This window comes from Phalacrocorax carbo, chromosome 2 (assembly GCF_963921805.1).
Source record: "Phalacrocorax carbo chromosome 2, bPhaCar2.1, whole genome shotgun sequence".
Classification (NCBI taxonomy): domain Eukaryota; kingdom Metazoa; phylum Chordata; class Aves; order Suliformes; family Phalacrocoracidae; genus Phalacrocorax; species Phalacrocorax carbo.
Window position 1 is genome coordinate 160,363,687 of NC_087514.1, and position 26,978 is coordinate 160,390,664.

General features: G+C 40.6%; 1 protein-coding gene and 1 long non-coding RNA gene across 23 annotated transcripts in view; one reads left to right on the forward strand and one right to left on the reverse strand.

Annotated features, from left to right (window-relative positions):
* The window catches only part of KMT2C (lysine methyltransferase 2C), a 200,890-nt gene that overhangs the window by 61,373 nt on the left and 112,539 nt on the right, over positions 1 to 26,978 (forward strand). For all 22 annotated transcript variants that reach the window (XM_064445046.1, XM_064445052.1, XM_064445047.1 and 19 more), the window contains 4 exons: positions 1,371 to 1,509; positions 14,592 to 14,798; positions 17,972 to 18,111; positions 19,731 to 19,840. In XM_064445046.1, the coding sequence (XP_064301116.1) occupies positions 1,371 to 1,509; positions 14,592 to 14,798; positions 17,972 to 18,111; positions 19,731 to 19,840 (596 nt within the window). The remainder of the gene's footprint in view (positions 1 to 1,370; positions 1,510 to 14,591; positions 14,799 to 17,971; positions 18,112 to 19,730; positions 19,841 to 26,978) is intronic.
* Positions 14,868 to 15,653, reverse strand: LOC135312128 (uncharacterized). Its single transcript, XR_010371791.1, has 2 exons — positions 15,246 to 15,653; positions 14,868 to 15,015 (listed from the first exon to the last, which is right to left on the reverse strand). It is a non-coding gene; the product is annotated as an uncharacterized LOC135312128 (long non-coding RNA).

Here is a 26,978-nt window from a genome sequence, read left to right on the forward strand (position 1 = left end):
ATTTCAGTATTACAGACCAAGCTATGCAGTTTTATGTTCTGAAAATTTTCCTCTCTTATAAATAAGAGTAAAGCTCGTAGCAGGTTTTTGTGCACGCCCACCCATGTTGCAGATTCTTCTTCCCATCCATTTCTTTGCTTGAATCATTTATCCGTTGCAATATTTGATTATATTTTGTTGTGTTATGTATTCATTTTTTTAAAAAGTGAACGCATCTTCTGCTTAAATCCTCTAAGTACTCTGTTGCTTTGCTCTAATTGGACCTGTTTGAAAGAGCAGTATGTATTGGCCTCTTAGCTCAAACCCAGGTTCACTGGAAATTTTAGATGGCATGCTGGACTGTGGCGTGCGGCCCCAGCGCAGGTCCTTGGTCTGGCTCTGCTGTGGGGACAGATGTAATAGCCACGGACATTGACAGGAGGAGGCAGAAGTGTCTTAAACTGGATATGCCAAAGACCATCTGCCGGAGTCCTGTGATTTTTGTTATTTACGTTTCAAAATCAAAGTATGGAAGAGTGTGGAAATACTGAATTTTATTGCTCCGCATCCTTGCCCCTTGCCCCTCTGCATTCTGATGCACTCGAAGCAGTGCTTGGCTGTGTCCCCTGGCAAATTCCTCACTCATTGCAAAGCATAAAACCAAGAGGGAACAGGATTTAAATTGCACAGACAGTGGCAACTTGGTATTTCATGTTTCTGAGCAGAAACTAACTTTCTAGGCAACTAGTAACATTGTCAGCTGTAGATGTATACATATATATTTTTTTTTCACTCTAACAACTAATCTAAATTAAAAGGATGCTGCAAAAATTGCTTATATTCCTACAGTCCGGTATGAATTTTAAGCTGGCATAAACCATGTTCTTCCTTCCTTCACCTCCTCAACCCTGTTCCAGCATAGAGTTAGAGTAATCAGGAGTGAACTAGTGCAGGGAATTGATCAAGGTTAAAGCTAATCTGGAAAAAAAAAAAAAGATTTATTATACCCCAGATTAGTGTGCTCACCCTGATGTTTGGTCAGGGATGACAGAGCAGACACACCAGAGGAGATGCGGGAGGAATGAGATTGTCTAAAACCACAACCTGGTGCGACACTCCCCTTGCACCATTTCTTATTACTTATTGAGCCTCTGTAGTTCACAGTGGTGCGCTGTGTTATAAACATTCAATTTCATGATTTAGCTAGATGGGAAGGAAAATATTTTCCTACTCCCTAAATTTTGTGTCTGAGACCATAGTTACATGGGTTAATCTATCTATACATAAAATGGGTGTGTGCAGTACAAGGGAAAGCTTACAGATGTTTTTATAGTCTAAGTAAATAGATAAAGTAATAACTAAATAAATATTGTTGTTCTTTTTTTAAACAGAAGTCAAAGAGCAATCTGCAGAAGAGGATGCCCAAACGGAAGTGGACAGCACCAAGCAGCTAACACCAGTCCTTCAGCGCTCAGTATCCGAGGAGTCTGCAAGCTCCACCGCCTCTGTGGGTGTGGAAGCTAAAACCAGGTTAGTGAGGGAGGAGGCAGTGCCGAATGAGGGGCAGGGCTGGGACTCGGGTAATGGGGCACAGAGTGCTTGGGGCGCAGGCTTGGGGTGTGCTACTGGTGCTTTGAAGTGCTGGCAGCAGCAGCCTGCACTTGAGACTGATGGTTTAATTGGCATATGGGGAGATCAAGGTGAAAAGCACATTCCTTGAGTGTTGTCCTCAGACTACACTGGTAAAACCTTGAATTACAGCATATTAGCTGTTTAAATTAAAACAGACATAAGTGATATGAGATAAAATGTGATTACTGAAGCTTTCCTACTGAGAAAATGGTGTATTGGCAAATCTGTATAAAACTATTTCTGAGGTTTCAGCTTGTACGTCTATATTTGCAGGAACAAAATAAAACAAATCTCTTGTCATTTCTACCATGTTCTTCCTTATTTCAGAATTTATAACACAGAAGATAACTTCTGTATTTTTTAAACTTTTTATCAATATAAATTACCCAAAAGCAGAGCATTAATTACAGTATTTGAAGGAAACCAAAACACAGTCTGTGATCACTGTTGAAACAGTATCGCAGAATTGTAGCAGAGCGTCTCTGTTGAAGCCCTGATAACAGCTTTTAACCCAGTAGCTGGTCTCTTCTGCTGAAGAGATCGCTGTTACCAGTTACCACAGTTACAGGTGTAATTATATTTTGACAGACTTGGAGAGAACCGTCATCATCATTTTACTTCCTCCTAGTCCAACACAGAGCATGTTTTCCATGCACAAAAAATTACTACTTCTACTTTCTGCATATATAATTTTCATGTTTTACATGCTCACAAACTTCTTAGGTTCCACTAGATACTTCCCTTCTTACAAAGAATTTCTGTTAATCAGATCTTTTGTGTATACCTGACTGAAATACACAGAAATTTCTGTTCTTAATGGAAATGTCCAAAGCTGGTATTAAATGGCAGTAAATACGTAGAGCAGCTTGAACTGGACAGCTGTTTTGGTTCTTTATTTGACCCTGTTTTGGTTTATTTGCAAAAGTTTTAGTGCTGTTTCATCCAGGCTCTGTTCTCAAGGTTACTTTCTTGCTGTTATCGTGAGTAGTTGATTACAGCACTTTCCCTAGCCATAAACTTGTTTCTTAAAAGCTGGACAACAGTCTTCTAAAAAAAAATTCTGCATGGTTCTGAACCAGCCCTTGTTTGCCCTCAATTTACTCTTCCTTCCATCTGGAAGTGTTGACTTGGATTAGTCAAGATCGAAAAGCTATTATGGGCCCATTGCTTTGGCTGATCAGAGCGTTAAAAAGCAAAGTACTATTAATTTTTAGTTAAAATAATGATCAGATCCTGTCTGTAACATTTTGGAAAGAAATACATTAAGGATGTGAAACAGGTAATTGGGAGACATAGGTTTCTCTGATCCGAGGTAATTTTGGTTCAGTCTTAGATGCAGAATTGGTGTTAGTTGGAGAAGTCATTGTTGTCCTCATAACAATGGGGGAAAAAACCAGATATTGGGGGAGTTTTGGCAGTGTGTCTTGAAACCTAGCAGAAGAAAGCCTCTTCTGATCTGTTGCTTCTTGATCAATTGTCTGTATCATTGTCTATGGTGTGCTGACACTGCCGCCGAGCTGTGCAGGGGTAGGAGGACTGGGTTCTGGGTGGCTTAACTTCATTCTCATAGGAGAAAATACGTGTGAAATAACATACACTGATGATGTTTGGTTGTGTAACAGTGGGAGGAAATGTATCAAGATTTAGGGTAAGGCGTGACTCCAGAGACACTTTAAACCTGTGACTTGGGGAAGTCGTTTTGAAGCTGATTTCCAAATTAATTGTACTCATCAGCTTCATCTCTTTTTCTGTAAGCTTTTCTGTTTCTATTTTATAATATAAGTAACTTAATGCAGTGGAAATGTTTATAAATTTAGGTGTGTGAGACGTAGGAGAATTATGGGAATACATTATAACAGACAGTGCAGAAATTGCCTGGAACACAGAAAAGAACCAAAGCCTCCACCAGAAGTAGATGCAGGTGTAGGTGGAGCTACTTTTGCATCACTTTTTCCAGAGTTAAGACAAATCTGGGTTTCTGTCTTTGGTAGTAAAGATAAAGGAGTTAGAGAAGTGCAGGACACAGGGCATGAAGTGAAGTCTTGTACATGAAATAAATAATTTGCTACTGAAAAACAGTGATTTTAGCATAGTAGGATATATCAGAACTAGGTTGGACCTCGGTAGCTGAGACATTAGCCAAAGCTGGGCTTGTGTGCTGTTTTTCTCTGGATCCCTCCTGAGATTGGGGCTACGTTAAGGACATTCAAGAAACAGGTGAGAGAGATGATGGTTAGTGTTGGAACCTTTGTGAGGTGGGATGTGGGAGTCCAAGAAACTATTAACTGCAAGGGCAATTGGAGTGGGGAATTTAACAACAGGTTTAGGATTAGTGCTGGGAAAGCAATGTGCTGCAGCAGTATCTGAGCCATACTGGGGTAGGGAGGCTGAAAGGGGTGAGGCATGTGTGCATGTGTATGCTCAGAAGGAATGAGTGAATTATTGACCACATGTGGGGAGGGGCAGTAACGTCAAGCAAAGATAAACTATCAAGCCTGGCAGTGGTAAAAGTAATGCTGCCAGCTCTTATATATCATGAGTGTCAAGGGTTTTGGAGCCTTTTCCTTTGGTTGTTCCCTTTTTCTTTTTATAAGCCTTGTGAGAAGCTTCTGTCAGCCCAGGACTTATGGCTGAGTGGAATCCAGCTTCTCCGAAAGGAGTCTGCTCCCTTGGTTTGTGCTGCCTGCAGAGAGCAGGGGAAGTGCAGCCCGTGAAGCAGGCAAGCAGCCAGAAACCGGCTGCGACTTACAGCCGAGCCCACATCTACCTTCCTCCTCTGTTTCCCACATTGTCAACTCCAAGCATTAAAAGCTAACGAGAATGGCCTAGAAACACAATTTCATAGAAGAACAAAACACCTTTTGATTCATTTTACTTTCTGTCTACTTTCGGAGACTGTAAATTGCACTAATTGCACATTTTCAGTCCTTTTGCCATAATCATGAAGACAGAACATTCTTAAAATAAGTAAGTAGAAGCTGAGATTTTCACACAGCTTTTATGATTTGGGTACTTTGGTCTGCTAAATATCTGTTCTTGTGAGACTGTCGCTAAAACTACAAAAAAAACCCAAACCTGGCAACACACCTTCCTGCTTTCCTGTCTCACTTGTAATTGGACAAAGCACGTAATTTTCATTCCAGACCAACTGCACTATTCCCCCTTATTTTGTTGCTGCTGCTAACATCAAATTTGGAGTCTGGACATGGAGGGCTGGGATACTTTATTCCATCGAAAAGAAGTCGTTGGTGAATATTTGTTCATTCTATGAACAAAGAAAATGGTGAAAAAAGCAGCAGTGAACTTCTTTATCTTTGTTCCTTTTTTTTTTTAAACTTCTAAGAAAGTGCATTACAAAACTTGCAACACAGTGGAAAAAGAAATTGTGGAGTGGCAAAGAGATTAGATAATCTGGACAGAATAACACTGCAGTGATGGAAGGAGAAGCTAGATCTTTAGGCAGGAGGGAGTTAGATAAAATATTTAATATTAAAATACATCTAAAAATTGTTGAAGTTGCAAAGTCAAGCACATATTTTAGGAGATACCAGTATTAGATTAATTTTGAAACTCTGATTATTTCTTTTCATGCACAGGTATTATCATACAGTTTGTAGTTTGACATTAATGTTTTTCTACAAGGAATCTTTCTGCAGAGAATGGACCTTACGCATGAAGCAGGGCACTTGAAATTATGCAGAGTTTTGCTATTACACTTTCAGATCTAGATCCATGTAAGCATTTACAGTATCTTCCTCTGAAGTTAGTTATTGACTCCTACATTTCCAAAGTGGAGATAGCATTCCTTCACATTATAAAAATAAATTATTTCATAATAGTAAAATAATATTTCATCATTATATCAGTGACCAGTCTAGCCCAGAGTGAAATTACTGGTTCGGCTTGTGGGGCACAATTTGAATATTGTCAGTAGGTAAAGACTAAGACCACACACTGAAAATGAAAAAAAAGTTAAATATTTCCTGGTTGTCCATTCTGTCTGCTCATGCATTGACTAGGGAAGTGGTCTCAAGAAGAATTTTATGACAGATTGTTTGTTAAAGGAGCTCTACCTCAGATTCATAGGGCAAGAAAGGATCTTTAGAAGTCATCTAGTTCACCTCCTTTTCCAAGGTAGACATCTACAGCTGCCATTCCTGACAGAAGTTTACATAAATTGCTCTTAAGTCTTCCAATAATAAAAACTCCAGATCTTCCCTAAACAGTCCCTTCCAGTCTATTCTTTGTTTTTACTGTTGGAAACATTTTCCTCACATCTAACCCACACTCTCCTCATTCTGGGTTTTATCCCATTAGTGCTTGTACCATCTGCCAAGGATAATGAAGGATACATTTCTGCAAAAGGCTCTGAGTTTATTTTCCCAGCATGCTTTACCTCATAACAGAAATCCCAAATTTGTTCAGACTTTCTTTGTAGATGATGTTTTCTTGAGCTCTGATTCTTCTCGACGTTTTGAGTTCTCTCCAGATGGTCTGCATCTTCCTTGAAGCACAGAAGGCGTATTGCACAAATGGGGCCACAGAAAGGTTTCGCAGACAGCCTTAATCCTGCCTTTTTCTTAGGTTGAACAATTGACATTGTGACCATAATGTGTTTAATGCTCTCATGTAGAACTTGCGCCTTGTGGGATTTGACACCCATGATCAATGGACATTCATGACCAGGCCTCCATCTCCAGTGGCTCCCAGGCAGGTGGTTGTGACATGGTATTTCTTCCCACCCCTTTCTCCATTTTCTTGTTCATTTTTCTTTTCAGCTGAGGCTATGTTCTCTTCCTTCTTTCGTGGGATTTCTGTGTGGTCTGTATTACGGCCCACAGTCGATTGTCCTGTTTCCCCAGCACCTTCCATTTCCCTTGCACAGCAAGCCCTTTGTCGTGCCCTGCCCGTTCATTCATCATTCCTTCCTTCGCTGCCATTTCACAGCTGATTGAAAGTGCAGGTAATTTAAATGGCAAAATCTGGACTCACAGCATCCCTAAGCTGTAGTTGCAGAGGTGGTTGCTGTGAGTGTCTCTGCCCTTTGCCAGAAGGATGTTGGTTCACAGGGTAAGGATGGTGTATATGGAGTCTGCTTGCACATGGGGACTGAGAGAGAATGGAGGGTGCTTCTCTCTGCATGAGAGAATTCTTGACCTTGTAGCTTCAACGTGCTAAAGCTTTGCTTGAGCACATGTAATCATTTTGGTGAGGTTAGAAGCATTTGGAGAAACAAGAATTACAGAAACTTAAAGTTTCACAGAACAGCAGAAAAGTTGATCAAAGATCTGGAGTAGCTTCCAGTTAAGTAATCCAGGACCCTCAGTCTGTAAAAGAGATTGGATGAGGAAGATAAGCTTCAAAATCCTAGGTGGCATGAGGAGGGTGGCTGTATCTTGACCATTCACTTTCTCTTAATGCAAGAAGCTGAGGGTTGTCAAATGAAACTTGTAATGGCCAGATGCAAAATAAACTGAGGTAATTCTTTGCACAGCAGGTAGTTGTCCAGAGTGACATGGAAATCCTTGCCAAAGCATGTTATGGATTGCTGAAAATTTACATGAGTTCAAAAGCAGACTGGGCAAGTTCATGGAAGAGAAACTGAGAATTACTGAATATATAGGAACCACAGCTGATAAAGGGAGGCCCTGAAATTAAAGTACCGGGAGGAATGGGTAGTATTGTATGTTTGCCCTGCTCTTTAATACCCCTGTGCATCTGCTTATCCTCTTTCTAACACTGACCATACAGGGCTGGGTGGACCTTTAATCAGACCCAGCACAGTTTTGACTAAAGAGCCCCACTTTGTTGTATTTCGTCTCTTCTGTAAACATATTTCCAAAGAAAAAATACAAAGTTTGAATTATGCAGAACAGCATGTTTTCTCATTCCCTAATGTGACAGAACAATTTTGATGAAACTTTCTTGAAAAACTGCTATTGAAAGCCAAGTTGGTTTATGTTAAATTTCAGTACATTTTAGGTAGTAAGACCCTACTTAGTGCTCATATGAAGTTAGCCCCTAAGAGGTGCTGCCACCTCTGCGAGGTTTATGCGGTTTTGGTGTGTGATCTATGTTGATGTGCCTTGAACAGGTAATACTTTTTGGGCACAAAGGCACACTGAAGATACACTGTACCTTTTATTTGGGTTTTATCACTTGCAGGTTAAATCACCTCCCGGAATTGTGCAAGGTGTCACCCTTCAGGTCTGCTCACAGTTGCATTCTATATGGGATTTTTGTTTGAGAGTACGAGTCAGTTCAGTTGGACATTAAAGAATGATTTCTAGATGGACTCTAGATATGGATCTAGGTGGATTTCTAGATAGACCTCTAAATTCATTTTATTCAGCACTGGTATTCCGGTAACCCCTTGTGCATTTCGGGTATTTGAAATCCTCTCTGAGCTTTAAACATTTGTTTAAATTAAAGCTGACACATGTTGATGGTGAATAAGAGCATATTTTCATAGTTTTCAAATTTTAAAATGTTTTGGTGGTGGTGTTTGGAGGGTAATCTTTTATTTTTTTCAAATGAGAAGAGTATCATTAAGTTGATTATATGGCTGTAGAGCTCCAACGGTGCTGGTTTGAAAAAATGGGAAAGCAATTATTGTCTAATGCAGTTAATTGCTTTGTGCAAACTTCAAGTTTTAAAATTCTTCACCTGAAGTTCATGTGAACTCCCTCCCGCCCTTCTTTTTTTTAAAGGAATTGTGCTGCACAAGTTAAATACTAATTTCAAAACCAATTCTGTGTAATAGTGTCAAACCACTTCAAAATTTCAAGTTGTTCTGTGATTCTGTTTCCTATTGGAAAGAGAACACTTTGCATGTCAAATGCTTAAATATAGCTTGCAGCTGAGAACTTTTGCATCTTCCTCTTTGTGGTATCTCTGTGTTGTGCTTTCATCCTTCGCTGTCCTTAGGATCACTCATTCAGAAGGGTGATTTATTGGGTTGTTAACCCTGTATCAATGTGAAGTTGTTATGCATCGCCTAATGAGTTTTCTTCAGTAGTTTCCTTTCGAGTGTCTTCATTATTGAGGTTTAGATATTTACAGGATATTTAGATGAAGCTGAAAAGCTTAATCTAAACCCCTGAGTTTTAGAATAGCTTCACTTCTGTGAATGTCTCACATATATTAGAATTCACACTGATGCAGACCCCTGGCATTGTTTTAAGCCAAAATTTTTTTTTTTATTTAAAATCCAGCTTGCAGGTCTTGATTTGAATTTACATGAATGATACAATGGTGCATCTTCCCTAAGGAGAAAAACAATTTACTGTTTAAATAACACAACATAAAGCGAGAGTGAAGGCAAAGTAGTTTGTGCGTTAGCGCAACTTGGCATAGCTAAATAAATAGTAGGTCCCCTGTAGCGTATAATTTAGCCTTTTAACATATGTTAAAACTACTAACAGGGTTAGGTGGGAGAAGAATTCTCAAGACCAATTCTCATCAGTCTGCCTCAGTAATCAGTACAAATGATGCTCTGAAGTTCTGTTTTGCTCCCAAATATTCCATTTCATTGTGCCAAACTTAATTTTAATTAAGTTTAATTAAGTGAAAAATAGATGGTAAAAACACTTGAAATTTCTGTAACTTTGCTGACACAACCCAAGGTTTTATGCTTCTCAGTTTCACCTTTCAAAAATGCTAAAGTGTGTGTGAAAAAGACACCCTGAGGGTATTTCCAGACACTGAGGAAAATCATTGCATAAAACCCAAACAAACTCATAGCAAAAATCAAATTATACCATCTTCACCTTCTTTTTCAACCCGAAACATGAATTAAATAGATCTTTATTGTTATGCTTTCCTCTTTTTTTTTTTTTTTTTTTTTTTTTTTTTTTTTTTTTTTAAAGCTTTAGTGCAATCATGGCAAATGGCAGTAGCGGTCATCTGTAACTTAGTATTTAATATTACAGCGGTGGTTATAGGTAGTGGATCTTACTGGAATTGCTATGCCTTAGGTTTTCTCAGACATAATCCATTGCCTTTTCCTGTTTAAACAGCAACAACAACCTCTGCTTCTGATGGGATTGATTGAAAAGGTGAATGCACAGTAGAACTTTGATAATTGGTGTCCCACAGTAGGCTGGGAGGGATTTGAGAAGAGGTAAGAGGAGAGCACCTCTTGAGCTGAATCCATGAGTTTGTATTTCTCCTGCTGTGGTCAGCTTCCATTCGTCTCTGTAGGATGCTTGAAAGAAGGGGACCTTTTAACACCTCTCTGCAGAACAGGAGCCTGCAGGACTTTCTTTAGTCTGCCTCCTTCTCTGTTTAGTACTAAAAGGGTTCTGTAACTTCAAGAGTCTTGCTGTCTTCATTGGCATTTAGCTGTACATGCATCCTGGAGACACGGAAGGAAGTTATTCCAGTGAAAATGAGGAAGGGAAATTTATTTCCCCAGCTGTATACACAGAGTTGCGGGTGTATGGCAGTGCCCGGTATCGTTGTGGACTGCTGTGCCCTCTACCCAGGTATGAAAAATAGGCAGGAGAGTGAGAGGACACATGTGATACCATTGAGGGTCTCACTAACTCATGTGGACCAACCTGAAGATTTTCACCAGCCGCGCGGTACGGTGCTCATGCAGACACAAGCGTAGATCTGTGAGATACGGGACACCACATAAACAAAACATGTTTACATAAGTCAGTCTGCACATCTGCTTATTGTCAAGGAGCCTTGGCTGACACAGGATACCCCAGTGCCACTTCCCAACTCGGAAGGATCCAGGGGGCTTCTGCTTACTCTTGGGAGTATAACTACAGTGGCACTTGGTATGCTTGAAATGTTGGTAATCCTGATGATCAGCCTTAGAATAACTGTTTAAAAATATAAACGGTTCTGGGACTGTCAGTTTTACCTTAATTCTCTAATTGATTATTTGCAAGCAAGCCAGAAGATGTTTCTCCTTCTCTGGTTGTAATTTAATATTGTGCAACTAGTTGCCCAATACTGCATGTGTTGAAATGAACTCCTTTCAACGGGAAAGTCTGTGTTTTAGGATGAGTCCTAATGACTGTATGTCATCGGTCAAGTAGAGGAAATAGTGACTGTTCTTCCCCCTTCCTCCAGGATTAACTGGCTGGAGGGCATTTTGTTTTCCTTTGTCGGGCTGAGAACTGTGGAGGATTGTAGCATCTTAGATTCTTGTCAGGGGGTTGAGTAAATTCTTTGTGAGGAAGAGGCACTGATAGGACAACTTGATGAAATAAGAGCTTGTAGAATAAAACGGCTGTGGCAAAATGCTGAGAATGACATGTTTCTTGTTAGAAAAGGCATCTTTCTAACAAGACCCGGGTCTGGATCTCCTCCCATGCCTTGGTGGGAACAGACATTGTTTTCAGACATTAGCCTTACTGCATGTTATTGCATTCCCCTAAACCCAGTTGTTATGCTGGGTTTGTTCCGAACATATTTTTTTTCCCTGCATCATGTATTAAAAGTTGTGTTCATATGGATGTATGAAGTCCTTTGTGATGAGGTGAGTTATATAAGCACCTACTGGAAATAAACCAGCTGTGGAATTTTAAACCTGTATAAAAAGGTAGCATTTGTTCTGGGAAAATTTAGGAATTAAGTTGAAGTTACAAATAATGATGAATTTTTATTTTGGCTTGGGGCATCGTAGATGTATCTTAAATGGAGTATTGGTGAGCTTTCTCTTTTTTTTCTTAGTAGCTTATGAAAAGATGTGACACATCGTCTCTTGCTTGTTATCCCATTTTGAATTAGCCTGTTCTGAAAATATGCTAATTATGATAACAGATCTAGGGTTTGATCTTAAGAGTTGCCAGTATCTCAGTTTCGTTATCTTCAATATGAGAGCTCTTCTAGCATCGCAGATTTAGATCCTCCAATTGCATATTGACATATGGAAAGTAGATTTGTAAGTACTTTCTGCAATCCTCAGATGATATGAATAAAAACCTCTACCTTCTGCCCATACAGACATAACTTAAAATATTTACTGAGCACTTAAACCTAAAAGGCTAACGTGATGGAACTGGCCACTTTGTGCTGCATGACGGATCAGCAGCGTGACACGTTGGGAAGTGGAGGGCCATGGCTTTCCTGCTGAGGGTGTCTCTAGCATCCATATGCTAGGCAGGGAGTACGCTGCCACTGGTGTTTCTAGTTATTCAATGTATTATTATCTAGTGTCTGATACATCTGAAGCCCCTCTGCTTCCCCTCCCTGGAAAGCGTGAAACCTTCCCCCCCCCCCCCCCCCTTTTCTAATCCCTCCCCTCTGTCTCAGCCCCACAGTCTCTTGGCTGAGGTCTGGGAATGATCTGCCTCTCCTGTCTTTTACTTCTGCATCCCTGTGTTCGCAGACCTCTAGCAAAGGGTTCCCCCCCTGCCCCCTCCCCGCAGCGAGTGCTCGAGCACTTGCTTCAGCTGCGGTCCCAGCTTTGCTGGAGCAGGAGCAGTAGCACAAACCATATGATTCTTGACAGCTTCACAGCTGTCTGCACCACGCTGCAGAGTGGCTGTGAAACTCACTGCTCCTGTTGTTTCACTTCACTCTGCCTGCAGAAAGATACTGCTGGAAGTTGTGATACCGGAGCTGCCTTACAGGATCCAGAAATATCCGCTTTACCCCTGTACTTCTTCAATTTAAGGAATTAAAAGGAAATTCCTTTCCTTTTAAAACAGCTTTAAAAGTTAATATTTTTTTGTAATTACTGTATCATATTTCTCTTTTATAAACCTTAACATTATTGCATATTTGCTATGGCTTCACTTGAAGGAGCTTTTAGTTTATTTAGTCATAATTATCCTCAAATCTTTTAATGAGCAGTGATAGTCTGTCCTACAGGATGTGTGAATAATTATTTATTCCACTGTGGATAATCTTGTGTTTGTAACTAGTGTAATTTATATACCATGGTTCTGCCTGTTTAAATCTCTTAAGCCTCCTCGCAAGTCTCGCTAGTCTCAACTAGCAGAAACAGCTTTGCTTTTCCCTTCTTACAGACTCTGCTTGCAAGGCCAGATCGGGTTTCACTGGTAGTCTAGTGCTTGTATTCGCTGCCATAGAAAGAATTATTTGTTGCTCTAACACATCTATCACATTCAAAACTAGCTTCAAAATAGACCTACGTACTGTTTAGCGGTAACTATTCATTTTTCAGCATTGTTATGCTATGTTTATCCATATTTTCTTTGTACCTTTTTATCTTCGGGTACCTTTTTCTAAAGATTGCTGGAACGTGCCAGACATTTACCATCAGCTCTGGGGGTTGTGTGGGCTCACACTGGCCCTGTGTTCAGACAGCATCAGTGAGGGATGTGCAGCCGAGGCCACAAATAGGAGGATGAATGTTTCCTAATGGTACTGTGGTCTTAATTTGAGTACCATGATGGGACCTATTTTACCTACCCACCAACTTGCATGTCTCCAAAGGTCTACCTTCGGGAAAGTGCAGTCGTACCTGTAGAGCATAAATAAAAGTATTTGTCTTCATTCTGTGTTTCATTTTGGGCATGTGACATGCTGCTCCCTTCCTTAGCATCTGACTGGTATTACCAGAACTGTAGTAGTAGAGAAGTTCAAACTAATTTTATGTACCCACTTGTATTTTCTTTCTTCCTATTTCCCCCCCCCACCCCAGTGTTGCTCTATGGTGAGGGCAAAAAGACCCAACCCAGAGTATGTTAAACCAAATCCAAGGGGCTTTGTTGGATTCTCAGCGTCTTCTGTTCTGAACTGGAACTTTCCTTTTCTACTTTTGCCTTTTTCTGTTGCTACTCTTGCCTCACCTGGCTGAAAAGCACAGGCACTCTGTATTTTTCCCCAGAATTTAGTGAATATTTTACAGAAGTTCAGCCTTAAGGTTTTCTCTTCCTCCCACCTTACCTCCCTCTTCTCACCCACCCAACACAGAGTGCCCCAAACCCAAACGTGCCACCTTGCAGATGCACTGCAATCTATTTAAAATGGGATTCAGGCTAAACCAAGCCTCCCTCCAAGTGCCTGATTCCCTGAGGCATCTTTGTTGGGTCTTAGGGGCATGAATATGAAGAAAACAGAATTGCTCTTTTAAGCCTAAAAAGATGTGTTAAATGGCCTGCCTTTAATGCAAACTGCATTAGTTGCGGAAGTTCACATTTTAAGTTTGTGGGTATGTTTATTACAGAAATATTTTTCAGTAGCTTCCATATGATGTGACACAAGGAGCGCTGTCAGAGCTGTCACTTCAATGCTGTTGCTGCGTTATGCATGTTAAAACATAATTGCAAATGGTACAGGGGTATTGTAGCGGTCACGGTTCTGGAAATGTAAATTTCCTCTACTACAACTTCTAGATATTGTTTTGTTTTTTAATATTAAAGTAAATGAGGATATTTGGATTTGTGTGTGTTGTATGCCCTAGTATGTGCGACTGTAGCCATTGATGTGATTTTCTCATTATTCCATTTTTTTTCCATGTTTCCTTAAACCTCTTGGCATATAGTATTTGCACAGTGTGTTACACATAAGGTGTATGTATTTACAGAAAGGTGTATATATATGTGGTAATGTTCTGTGTTCAAAAAGGCAGAGCTTTGCTGTTTCTGTGATGGCAACACTGAGTTCTTTTAATGCGCGTGAAGTGTTAATTAAGTTCTTCCTCCCGTTGTTCTTGGGTTGTTTTTTTCAATTTTCCAATGCCTTTTAGCAAGTGTGTGTCTAGAGATACAGAATTTTTGAACAAAACCGTTATATTAATCATGTGAATATTTGGGGGTGGTGGTGGTGTTTGTTTTGTTAATTACGCACTTTTGTGAACAAAAAAGTTTTTTAAATGTAACTCTAAACTAGCTGGAAATAGTGTTCCTGAATGCTGAATTCTGATACCTGACAGCACTTGGGAGCTTTTATTGGTTTCTTACAAAGGGTTAAATTGGCATGAAAGTTGCTCTTTCATGGGGGTATCCTCTGCTGTTTCCTCCCCCCAAAAATAATTATCTTCCCTTTCACAGTGAACAACTCTGCGCCTTTTGTTACTGTGGAGAACGGAGCTCATTAGGACAAGGAGACTTAAAACAATTCAGTCCAACTCCTGGGTATGTTATCCCATGGAAAAACCAGCCTTTAAATAAGAGTGAAGCCAGCGACAGCACGGATGGAGCTTGTGAGAGAGCTCCAAGGCAAAACTCAGTGCCACGCAAACAAAGAGGACAGAAGAAGTAAGTCTATTCTACAATGTTTTTTTTGTTTTGCATGAAGTTCAGGAAGCATCTTTACAGACACTGTACTGCAATAGGCAAATAACTTGTATTTGTGGAAATGCGGTTCGTTAATATTAATCATTTTTTTAAAAAAACAAAATGCAAGCAGTATAGGAAGAGCTGTCTCTCCTGCTTTTTAAGGATTGGTTTGTTTCTCCCAGCGAGAATCTTCACTCTGGAAGAACACAGAAAAGAAACATAGTTATTGTAGTACATAGATAGGCTTGTGAGGCTGAATTAAAAGCCTGCCCAGGAGTGGAAGATAATGGACTTCAGGCACTTCGTGTACTTCGTAGAGAGGAGTAGCTGGAAGCCCAGCTTGCTGAAGCTTTTTCCCCTTGCCCTCCGAAGGCGGCTCCTGCAGTGGCGACAGCATTGTTGCAGGCACATAGCGGCGTTCCTTACCCTTCAGGAGCGGGGTTCGTGGGCAGGTTTCCCTACAGGGTGGTCTTGGCCGCGGAAGGGGCAGCGCCCGGGTCCTCTCGGGTGGGTGCCACCTCTCAGGAATTCTGAAAGATGACAGGACCGTGCACAGCTCCACGCTGAGGTTCTGTTCGATATATGGCCTGTCTGGCGTTGGCACGTAAAGACGTGACCGACGGGAGAAGCGTGTTCTTAGACCTCCCTGAGTTTCTCCGCAGGCGAAGGGGTTCTGTCACGGCGGGCTCGGGCTGTCCCCGCGGTTGGGCGCCCTTTCCCTTCAGCGGCTGCCCTCAACTCGCGGCTGGCTCCGCGCCGACGGCGCGGCAGAGGAGCTTGCAGCCTTGGCGGAAGCGCAGAGCCCACGGGGGTCGGGAGCGGGCGCGGCGGGCCGGCCGGGGCCGGCCGTCGGGGCTGCGGGGGCTGCCGGGGCCGTGGGCAGCCGCCGAGGCTCGGGCCGCGCCGCGCTGGAGGCCGGGGATTGGCTGCGGGCGCGGCGCCGCCGCCAGCCCGCGGGGCCCGGGCGGGGAAGTGAAACAATAAATGAGGCGGCGGCCGCGCCCGCCCGTGAGGCGGAGCCGCCCGAGGGGCCGCGCCCGCCCGAGCGGCGGCGGTTCTTCAAACCTGACCAAAATGCACCCAAAAATATTTAATTGCGGGTTAAATGGATCGGTTTGATCCTGTGAGAAAGCTTTCATGTTAATAAAAATGCCATGTCAGTTGAGATTTAGTTTTTTCATAACGTCCGTTTTAACTCCTGTGCTTTGAGTAGCAGTTTAACGTTAGAGAAGCGGCTGGGCTGGACACCGGCGGTGTGCAGGAACCAGCTTTATTGAACAGGATGGGTTATTTTAATGCTTTAGTGAGGGGAGTTTTAACGATGATAGTGCCAGAGTTAATAGGCCTGGGTTTTTTTCCCCCCAGCTAAGTATGTTTCCATGTGTTTCTGGATGTAATGGCTGAGGTAAAGGATACATGGACCTTCAGGAAGGCAAAGCTCTCACAGGTTAAAATTCCAGTGCTTACTGTTTCTCTTGGCTTATTAGAGATAGGTTGTTTTTCAGCACAGTTGTTTTAGAGGTTATAAGCAGAAGAGCAGTCAGGAAAGAGAGGTGGTTTCGTACTGTCTCTAGAAACTCAGAAGTAACAGCAAATGCATACATTTGAGTTATTAACGGGGGAGAATAATGAAGTTCAAAGAACCTTAATAGGAAACGCAGCATCACCTTCCTACCAACCCTTGAACTGTCAGTGAGCCTAATGCACATCCTTAGATGTCTAAGACAGTTTTTTGCCTGCAGGAAATAGAGGAGGAGTCATCGCTTCTTTTTTTTAATGGAGTAATCTGAGTTTTATTAATTCTTTTCTTTAGATATTACTATTTGGGGAACAAATTAATAAGGTTATAAACTAGATCCTTCCATGTCAGCACAATATAGTAGACTTTATAGTAGTCTCAACAGAAGAAGGACATGGAGCTGTTGGAGCGGGTCCAGAGGAGGCCACAAAAATGATCCATCCGAGGGCTGGAGCACCTCTGCTGTGAGGCCAGGCTGGGAGAGTTGGGGTTGTTCAGCCTGGAGAAGGGAAGGCTGCGGGGAGACCTTATTGCGGCCTCCCAGTACTTGAAGGGGGACTATAGGAAAGATGGGAGCAACTCTTTAACAAGGCCTGTTGTGACAGGGCAAGGGGTGATGGTTTTAAACTACAGGTGGGTAGATTTAGACTGGATATAAGGAAAAATTTTTTTACAATGAGGGTGGTGAAACACTGGCCCAGGTTGCCCAGAGAGGTGGTCGATGCCCCATCCCTGGAAACACTCCAAGTCAGGCTGGACGGGGCTCTGAGCAACCTGATCTAGTTGAAGATGTCCCTGCTCACTGCAGGGGGGTTGGAGTAGGTGACCTCTACTTGGAAGATGTCCCTTCCAACCCAAACCATTCTATGATTCTATCGATTATATCTCTGCATTTTTCAATAATTCTCCCGCACTTCTTTCCTCCTGTTCCCTCCCCCTGCCCCTTTTTTATTTTTTCTCTCTTTTTTTTTTTTTTTCTCTCTCTTTTTTTTTTTTTTTTACATCTTGATGGCATTGGTGAAGGTATTTATTTCCAAGCAGCTTTTTCACCCTGGCCTTTTTTCTGCCTTCTCCCCTAGCATCTGTATTTTATCTTGGCACCTTACCTCTGGTTGTGGCAGCCTCCTTGGAGGATACTGTCAATGCTGTACCCCAGACCAGCTGTTAAACTGCAGGGAAAGGGCCATATGAAAGCTGCAGCTGGTGCTCTCCACTTACACCACTCTCTTCTCTTCCTTCTACATCTTTTCTTCCCCAGAGTGATACAACCTGATTCTCCATTCCTAGGGTTGAGCAAGTTTTAATGTCAAACAGAAGTGGACTTTAAAAAAAAACAAACAAGCATGTATGTCCTGAAGAATTGACGAGCGCAGGCTGGGGAAAGGGGCATTTTACCAAGCACCTTTTTTTTCTATTGGATGGCAGCGTTAACTGAGAACTTTGTTATTGGGAGAAAATGTTGGCTAAAGTATGAGGGGGAAAAAGATTTCTGTTCATTTTGATTAATATTTTATCATGTTTGAAAAAGTTATACTCGCTTTCCTCAAGTTTTGGATCATTTACAAGTATCTAGCTAATTGAACAAAGAATGTGGTCACTTGTTTTTCATGTGTCACATGTTTTTCTGCTCCAGATCTCGATCGAGTATAGCATCATGTACGAGTGTAAGCACCCAAACTGCTTCTGACGATCAGGTTGTCAAATTCTGGGATGAACTCAGTTTAGTTGGCTTACCAGATGACATTGACGTTCAAGCCTTATTTGAGCCAACAGGTGAGATATGTTGCTATCCTCCTCTTTTTCCCATCCAGTAGTACAGTAGCTGCAATGACAGTGAAGTTTTTCAGCTGTTGGTTTTCTGTGCTCTGGTGTTTGTCAAGTGTTTGATGGTGCTTTCGTAGCTCTTGCCAATGTTACATGGTGTTTTTGTATAGTTTCCTCTTCAAGTACTAGACAGAATTGTAGTCAGCTCTGTATGGGGAAATATTTGTAATCTACTGCTGAACTGGCGTTCAGGTAGTAGTATCTTCGGCATCATGATTCTATTTTGGGGTGAAAAGGAAAAAGAAATGAGACACGGCTTAATATAATTCTTAAAGTCCTAATTCTGTAGCCTTACCTAATGTCCTGCTGCTAATGCGGGGTTATTGGAAATCATGGAACAGAAGATTTAAAAGAGCAATATTGCTAGAACAATAGAGGCATAATACACTTGCATGTTTCAGTATCTGCAGGTTTTCTGTCAGAAAACTGGTTTGTTATCTGCTCTTTCATTTTAATGAAACTCTTCTTTTTACGCAGTTATTAATTAATTTTTCAGAAAGCATCGATATCCAAATGCTTTGCTGGTAGTCCACTCATGTATTTTGCCTCAAAAATAGAAATATATCTGTGCAATAATATAAATGCTTTTCTTTCATGAGTGTGGAAACTCATTTCAAAGTCTAATAAAAAAAAAATTCAATGGTTTGTTTTAAATACTTATACCATAGAGTGCGTGGGTGGGTGGGTAGGGTTTATCAATCTAAATTTTTTTAAGTAGTTGTTGTTATTATTAGTAGATGACTCTTCCCAGGCCCTTGCAGAGATTTTTGGGTGAGTTTTCTTGTTTCTGAATGATTAAGTTGACCAAGTACCTAATTTCAACAGCTAGTGCAAAGCATCACTTCGAATCTAGTATAAAGCTGTCACAGAATTCCTTTGGAAGTGGGCATAATTTACATTTTTCCCCATAATTAAATTAGAAACTTCTTTTAAGAGATACCCGTTAAATTCTGCAAATTCTGAATTATTTTGTTATGTAGATAAACATTTCTAATTATATCTGTATAATGTGTTTTTTGTATTGACACAGTTTTCTCAGTCATTTTTATGGTGTTTCTGTTCATATTGTATTTTGAGCTTTTGAAAGTTTTGTGTAGAATTCTAAAGCTTCGTGTGGGCATGTTCTACATAAACATACAGATCTGTATGTGGTCCTTGGGAATTGTAGGTCAAGAGTACATCTGTAGATAAATGTTTTATACAGTGAAATACAAGATGGAATGTAATTCTGCGTGTGTCTCGCACATAAACACTGCATATACACCCTACTCTCATGGTTGTATGATCAGGCAAATGAAAATTAGAAACAGATATACAAAATGTGCTGAAATGAAGAGGAAGATGTGTTATGTATCCAAAAAATTGGTATATTTAATGTCTGATGGTAACTACAATGTATTTAGTGTATGATAATAAGGGCATTAAATGTTGCAACAAGAAAAACAGGAGGAAGAGTGACTGTTCATGTTATCTGGCAAGTATTTACTGCTAGAACTAAATTCCACGCTTACAGGAAGTGCTTGACAGAGCTGTACAACCAAAGCTCTTTTTCTTTCGTAATGCATTAGGTCACTGCTGGGCTCATCACCGCTGTGCGGAGTGGTCATTGGGAGTCTGCCAGACTGAAGAGCAGCTATCGGTGAACGTGGACAAAGCTGTTGTCTCAGGGAGCACAGAAGTGAGTAAAAAGACTTGAACGCTCAAGACAGTAAGAAAATAGGGGGTGGGGTTGAGAAAAGATAGTAGACTAATGCAATACAAGGTATGACCAAAAATATCCGTATACGGATCTCTGGGCTCACATTTATAATATGATTTCCTTGGACAGGTCTTCATGATAAAATCTGCTGTTGCAATGTATTAAAAAGGAGTTGCATGGAGTATATAATTAATTAGTTCTGAGGTAACTAGAATGTAGAAAGTACCTGACTGACCAAACCAAAATACGGGCAAAGGAAAAGTTGAGTTCAGATTAGTAAATGCCCCGTTAGGTAGAGGAAATACTTGTTTTGCCAGTTTATGTTCTGAAATTATATGACTCGAAGATAGTAAAAAAATTTCTCAATTACTTTCATACCAATTTAAAAAAGCAGGTTAGTATAGGAAGACTAGTGTTTACCACAAAGCCTATGTCGTTACTTTAAATATTGATAGAAATACACATATAAATATTTAGTCTTTTAATTCAAAATGGTAATGTAGGAAAAGTAGGTGCCTTCAAAAAGGACGGACTCCTGATGTCATATTCTGGTAGCATTTTGAAATGATGACAAGACCTATTTCCCATTGGTTTTGCTGTATGAAGCTCTATCTTTTTGGTCATATTTAATCATGTCTGGTAGATTATTTTAATAATTTCAGTTTTTCTACATTGATCAGCCATGCTGTCAACAAATCTGTGTAATTTTTGCTGTTTTTCACATGGTCATGCCTAGGGTTATTTTTACTAGATTCTTAAAGTGTTTCATGCATTATATTAAAATAAAAAAAGTTATGTGGAAGAGACCAATAAATGCTCTCCATTGTGTGGACTAAAAAGCTGCTTTAAATCAGTCTTTCAATATTAGTTGTATAATACAGCTTTCCTTGTGCCTTCTGCTTTTACATAGACTCGTATTGAGAAATGCTTTGCTTTGAATAATTTAATTGATCTCTGTGTATCTGCTTTCAAAATAAAAGACTATTCAGAATGAATGAACCTGACGCAGTATCAAGTTCTAAATGAGCTTGAAGATGTTAAAGCATTTGTGTGTGTGTGCTTGTATAAAAAAATTCTAAAAAGAATTGAAAGAACATCCAAAAAATATTTTTTTTCTTCTTTTTTAAATCTCCGTGCTGAAAAGTTTTTGTCTCCTTGTTTTTGGCTGATGAGGTGGCTTTTAGTCATTTTCTGATCAGCTCATTCCCATCTGTAGCCATTCTCCTTATGATATTTTGGTTTCTAACAGAAGTCCTTGCCGCAGTGTTCAAGCTTATATTTTGCTCTACTGAATTTAATTCTGTTTCCATTATTTCGGTTCTGTTTCTTTTGATGTGGTACCTTGCTCCTCCCCTGTGCCTCAGGGTGATGGTGCCTCACCTTCATGCAATTAGTACATTTTAAGTTTTGTTTATAATGCAAATATTTAAAAAAGAATTCTTGAAGAATCGCACATCTCTGGTGTGATAGTTTCCATCAGCCCTGTCTTTTCATGTGCTGCTCTGTAGCTTCTCTGCTAATCTTCTCAAATTTTGCAAATAATCTTTAGATGCCCCTATTGCACATGTTTCAGTGCAATGCAGAGATGAGAGAAATTTGAATCAAGTGCCATTCTGCATATTTTTTGTGCAATCTTTGCTGAAACCATTGAGAGCCTTTCTTTGCTGTAAGACAGCAGTCAGCCAGGAAGGAAGGACGTTGTTTTGGTTATTCTTTTATCTTTCTTGTGATATCCCCAGGGAGAGCAAAGAGTACAACTGTCTGATTCTAGAGAAGTAGCTAGACAAAATGAAATGTCTTTATCCCACGGTCATAGCAGGGAAGTTTTAGTCGGTTTTTCGTTGTGGGTTTTTTTTTTTGTGTGTTTGTTTGGTGGGTTTTTTTTTTCCCCCCTCCCAAGAAATAAGGTGCAAACACTTCTGTAGTTCTCTGTTCCTGACCATGGAGCAGCGATGTGGGGGTTGGTCAAAGCATTTCTGTATAACTGGTTGGGAGCTCAAGTAATTCTGTGTTTGCCTGTGTCCAGGCTGTAGTGCTTGGTAATAATTTTTTATTGCTTTTAAACTTGTCACTAAAGTAAAGAAGGCACAAAAAAGTACAATGTGCTGGTTATCCTGTGTGACAGTGGAAAATTTAGCTTAAGGGAAGAAATTTTCTTTGCATGAGATATTTTAAAAAGTTTTGAATGAAGGGTATAGAAGTTAACTTAATGTATGGTTTTGCATTTACAGCTGCTTGTGCTTTGCTTTTGCTAAAATTCTGGGCTTCTTTCTAATGTGATGTTACTGCATTTTAAAAGTAAAGTTGGCAATGCAGATGCAAGTATGTGCTTAGGGCATACAGAAAAATAGTTTAAATAAAAACAAGCTGTATGTTATTTCCTCTACTTGCCACCAAATTTGCTTTGGGTTTTGTTGTTGTTGTTTGCTTGGTTGGGGATTTCTGTCTTCTTGGAAATCCCTCTGGCATCACATGGGTTTATAATGTGCTCTGCAGCACTGACATCTTTCCTTAGCTGGGAAAGTATGTATCCTTTTCCTTAGGTTCATGTACAGATTAATTTTTGGCATGTAACAAACTTTTTCTTGATAGTGTAATCTGTTTGTTTAGGTCTTTTAATTTGTGGAGAGCATTTTGGGGCTGTTCTTACCGTGAGGGTCTCTTTACTTTGTAAGTTACATTCATGTTTCTCATTAGTTAGGCTGCCTATTGTTTGCAAATCTGTTTTAACTGGATGTGACAGTGTTTCTTATTACTCTGTTTACCGATTGAGATGTCCATTTGGCTTCACTGAACTTGTGATTGCATTAATAAAGCTTGTGTGGACATATTTCATTGACCTATTCCAAAGTATGTATGATAATTCACTTTGGTTTTCTTCTTGGCCTGTGTTTGCTGAAGGTTTAAAATACAGTTCTGTAGAGACCTTAGTATCTGTGCATGTTTCACAAAATATCCTGCTTAGCATGTCTTTGTTCTTCAGTTCTTTCTTTTGATTCACTCATTTTGAAGACCTGGCAAAGACATCTGGCCAGTTTATTACATGTATTTATGTCTAGACGTAGGTGGGTTCTTTGACTTTCTTTCAAAGTCTTGGGTTTGCCTGTCTTTAATATTAATGAGTGCACATATATACATCTGTATATATGAGGTGTTTGAAATCTTGTGCATCATCTTGTCTTATAACAACTGACAAATAAAAGCTGGAATATACAGTTAAATTTATGGCAGTAGATGTGCTTTAGCCCTTAGAGGTGGTATAAGTGACCCATTTCATCTCACTGCTTGTCTTGCTTACCTCGCTAATCTCAGCAATGAGAGTCATGGATTTTCTCAGAATGACTTTCTAAGCTTAAGAAGTCATAAGGAAGAACTGGTGATCCAGGTGACAAGTGTAGTGTTGGAGCTTTTCTCGATATGACTGTTAAGTATTCACATAGTTATCTCTGGAGCTTGGCTAGTATGTAAGTTAAACAGCCTGAACACCCAGACATGGCAGTTCTTTCCCCACTACTGTAATAGGTTTTTGTGGGATTTTGGAGTAATTTTGTTTCAAGTTTTGGAAGAAAGGAATTATTCAGAATATAGACGGGGGAGAGAAAACTTCCAGCTTGATCCCAAACTTAGCTAAATTTTCTTATAATTTGTAAGTGCTCTACTCAGTACATAGAACTCACCATAGTAAAGAAGCTGTCATGTTGTCAGCTTTATGAGGATAGACTTCTATCAGTAAGGTGTTTCTACAGATATTTGTGCTAAAATGCAAAGACGGTATGAAATGGAGACTAAGTAAACTAAGCAAAGGAAACTAATTGAACAGAAATCAGAGTTTTTTGCTGAAAATAAATGTGGACAAGCAGAGTTTTCAGCTTTTTCTTGTATTTCTGGCTTCACTCTTACGCTTTCTTGAGCGTGCTGCTTTTTGGTATTTGGAAGTGTGAAGTCACTGACATTACCATTTAAAATTGAGGCCTTTAGGGCTTGCATCCGCTCAGCTCTTAACAAGAGTGGTTTCTGAAATATTTTCAGGCTTTTTTAAATACTGCTTTAAAATTTCCATGTTTATTTTCCATATATTGAGACTTTCTCTACAGTCAGCTGAGGAAATGAGAAAGCTTACTACTTGTCAGCCATACTTTGTCTGGCCACAGTGCTTCGGTATGCTACAAAGTCCCAAATAAGGTGGGCTGCCTTTCTCCCCCCAGTATGTAATTAGCTCAATTCACGAAGTTAATTTAAGGAAGGCTCAGTTAGAAAATAATTTGAACCACTTTTGAATAAACTGTGCACAAGAAAAGAATGTGATGGTAACTTTCCCAGCCAGCTTTCTCTTCTGATAAGATGTAGGAAGCAGTTTGCAAGTCTGGGAGAATTTGTCAAGGACACTAAAGTCAAAGCAAACAGTATTGGTGGAAACCAAGAAGGAGGTTCCTATCTACTGAAGGACGAAATAGGGGAAACATGATAATAATGAAGTGACTAAAGCAGTCATTCCAAAATACTGCATTACTCTGTTTTCATTTTATAAAATGTGGATTTCTGTTTGCTTTGAAATTCTGTGTAGCTCCTTGTATATTTATCTACTTCACATCTTTCATTTTTTCCAGTAATAGTCAAGTGTTTCTTCAGGACCAAGAGTCTTGCATCCAGACAGCTGAAAAATTGCTGCCGTCTTCTCCCACCCATCTATTTTTTTTTTTAGTTAACCAGGGCAGTATCTTCTCTCTGTCCAAGGCAGCTGTTTTCTGCAAAGCCGCTGTGTTTCTGCAGGCAGTGTTTGGCATGTTATCGTTGCTGAGAACTGTAGGAGTTGTTGCTTTGCATAGAGGCAAGCTAATCAATAGTGTCTTGCCTTGTTCCAGACTCAAAACAATCTGCTGTTTTGACACTCCTGTCTCCTGTAAGCCCTTTTCACACGGTATCACAATCTTGGATGTTTTTTTTTTCAGGCAGCTTCCCTTGAATTCCGTCACCAGAGGCAGGAGATGGGGCTGTTTGTAGATGCTTCCAAGCTGGGGCAGTGTTACAAGGCTTGCTTACTAAATACCTCACTCAAACTGTTTCTTAAAGCCCTTTCCATATAATGTTTTTAATTCTTTGCTCAAGACTCGATTCTAGCAGGTTGCGTACCAAGGTAGACCATTGAGAAATACATTGAGGGGAAAATTGGGAAACATTAAGAAGTTCATACTTTTTTTTTAAAGTGTTTGTCCGTATTTTGAATGTATCTTCACCCCTTAGCCTCAGGGCACTTCTCATCTTATAGAGACCTGTCCATGTTTTTAGTGGTTTGTGTGTATGTTTACTTGTGCTGCTTTAAGTTGAAAACCAATTTGGCTAAATTAATACTTTCTTTTTTTGTTTATCTTTACATACAAGGAACATCAACATCTTAATATACTGGCAACTTCATACACTGTGGAGGATTGTGCCCATGTAGCCCCAGCAATTTTTTCGGCTAGTTTTACTTTTTGTCTACATGAAAACTGTGTGTGAGAAATAGTTTAGATGACAGAACCCTGAAGATAGGGATGGTGTTGGCTTCATAGATGTCTCAACTTAGCTGAACAGAGCACGTAGCAATGTCTTTTTTTCAAGACAACGTGCAGGATTTGCAGTTCCTTGATGGTCTAAAAGCTCCCTTCCTTTTTCATTATTGGAAGAGCCAGTCATTTTTAAAACTAGGGAAAAATGCATAAAGAACATAATCTATCGTAATTTATACCATTTCTGGGCAGAGTCCTTTGTATTTGCTCATTTTTCAAGGAGAAGCTTTGTAACATGATACTAAATGAGCAGCTCTGGTATTCGGAAGTTCCTCTCCCAACTCTTAAGGTTTTCTTATGCTACTTTTGCACACGAGGCACTTGGCCTCTCTTCATCTCCTTTCACAGGAGTTTGGGAGGGACTACCTGGCTGCTCTATTGGAGTAGCTTCTGATTTTATCTTACTGAGGTTTTTTTTTTTTCCTGTAGTTGCTTTTGTCTTGCAACTGAGGAAGGAATTACAGCAGGAAGTATCCTTCCTAAATAACATCTACTTTTTTAATGGGTTGCTGTCTCTTAGAGAACACTCTAGCACAGAAAGTGTTAGAGAAAGACTAGAGGTATAATGACGTATGTCTTATCAGGAAGACACTTCCATATGCTTTTGGTCAGTTTCATAATGTCATTCAGTTCCTAGCAAGTTCCTGTAACAGTTCAGCAGTGGGAACCATGAGGTATTACAGTTTTCCATTAATTTCCCTTGTTATTTTGGAGTTTCTCAAGAGTTTTGTGGCCATTTTCCTGGTGATTATGACAAGCTTTGTACTTCAAGGAAAGACAGTGACTAAGGTTCAGCCCTGGTAATATTTCTGTTACTAGACAGTTTCCCACACTGTTCCCAAACAGTTTTTGACACTGTTTGCCACAGCATTTTCTTGGAAAAACTGGCCGCTCATGGCTTGGATGGGTGTACTCTTTGCTGGGTAAAAAGCTGGCTGGATGGCTGGGCCCAGAGAGTTGTGGTGAATGGAGTTATATCCAGTTGGCAGCCAGTCACGAGCAGGGTTCCCCAGGGATCAATTTTGAGTTCTGTTTAATATCTTTATCAATGATCTGGATGAGGGGATCGAGTGACACCAAATTGGGTGGGAGTGTTGATCTGCTCGAGGGTAGGAAGGCTCTGCAGAGGGACCTGGACAGGCTGGATCGATGGGCTGAGGACAAGTTCTGGGTCCTGCACTTGGGTCACAACAACCCCATGCAACGCTACAGGCTTGGGGCAGAGTGGCTGGAGAGCTGCCTGGCAGAGAAGGCCCTGGGGGTGCTGGCTGACAGCCGGCTGAGCATGAGCCAGCAGTGCCCAGGTGCCCAAGGAGGCCACCAGCACCCGGGCTTGTGTCAGCAATAGTGTGGCCAGCAGGAGCAGGGCAGGGACGGTGCCCCTGCGCTCGGCCCTGGGGAGGCTGCACCTCGAATCCTGGGTTCAGGTTTGGGCCCCTCAGTTCAAGAAGGACACTGAGGTGCTGGACCATGTCCAGAGAAGGGCAACGAAGCTGGGCAAGGGTCTGGAGAGCAGGTCTTATGAGGAGCAGCTGAGGGAGCTGGGGGTGTTTAGTCTGGAGAAGAAGAGG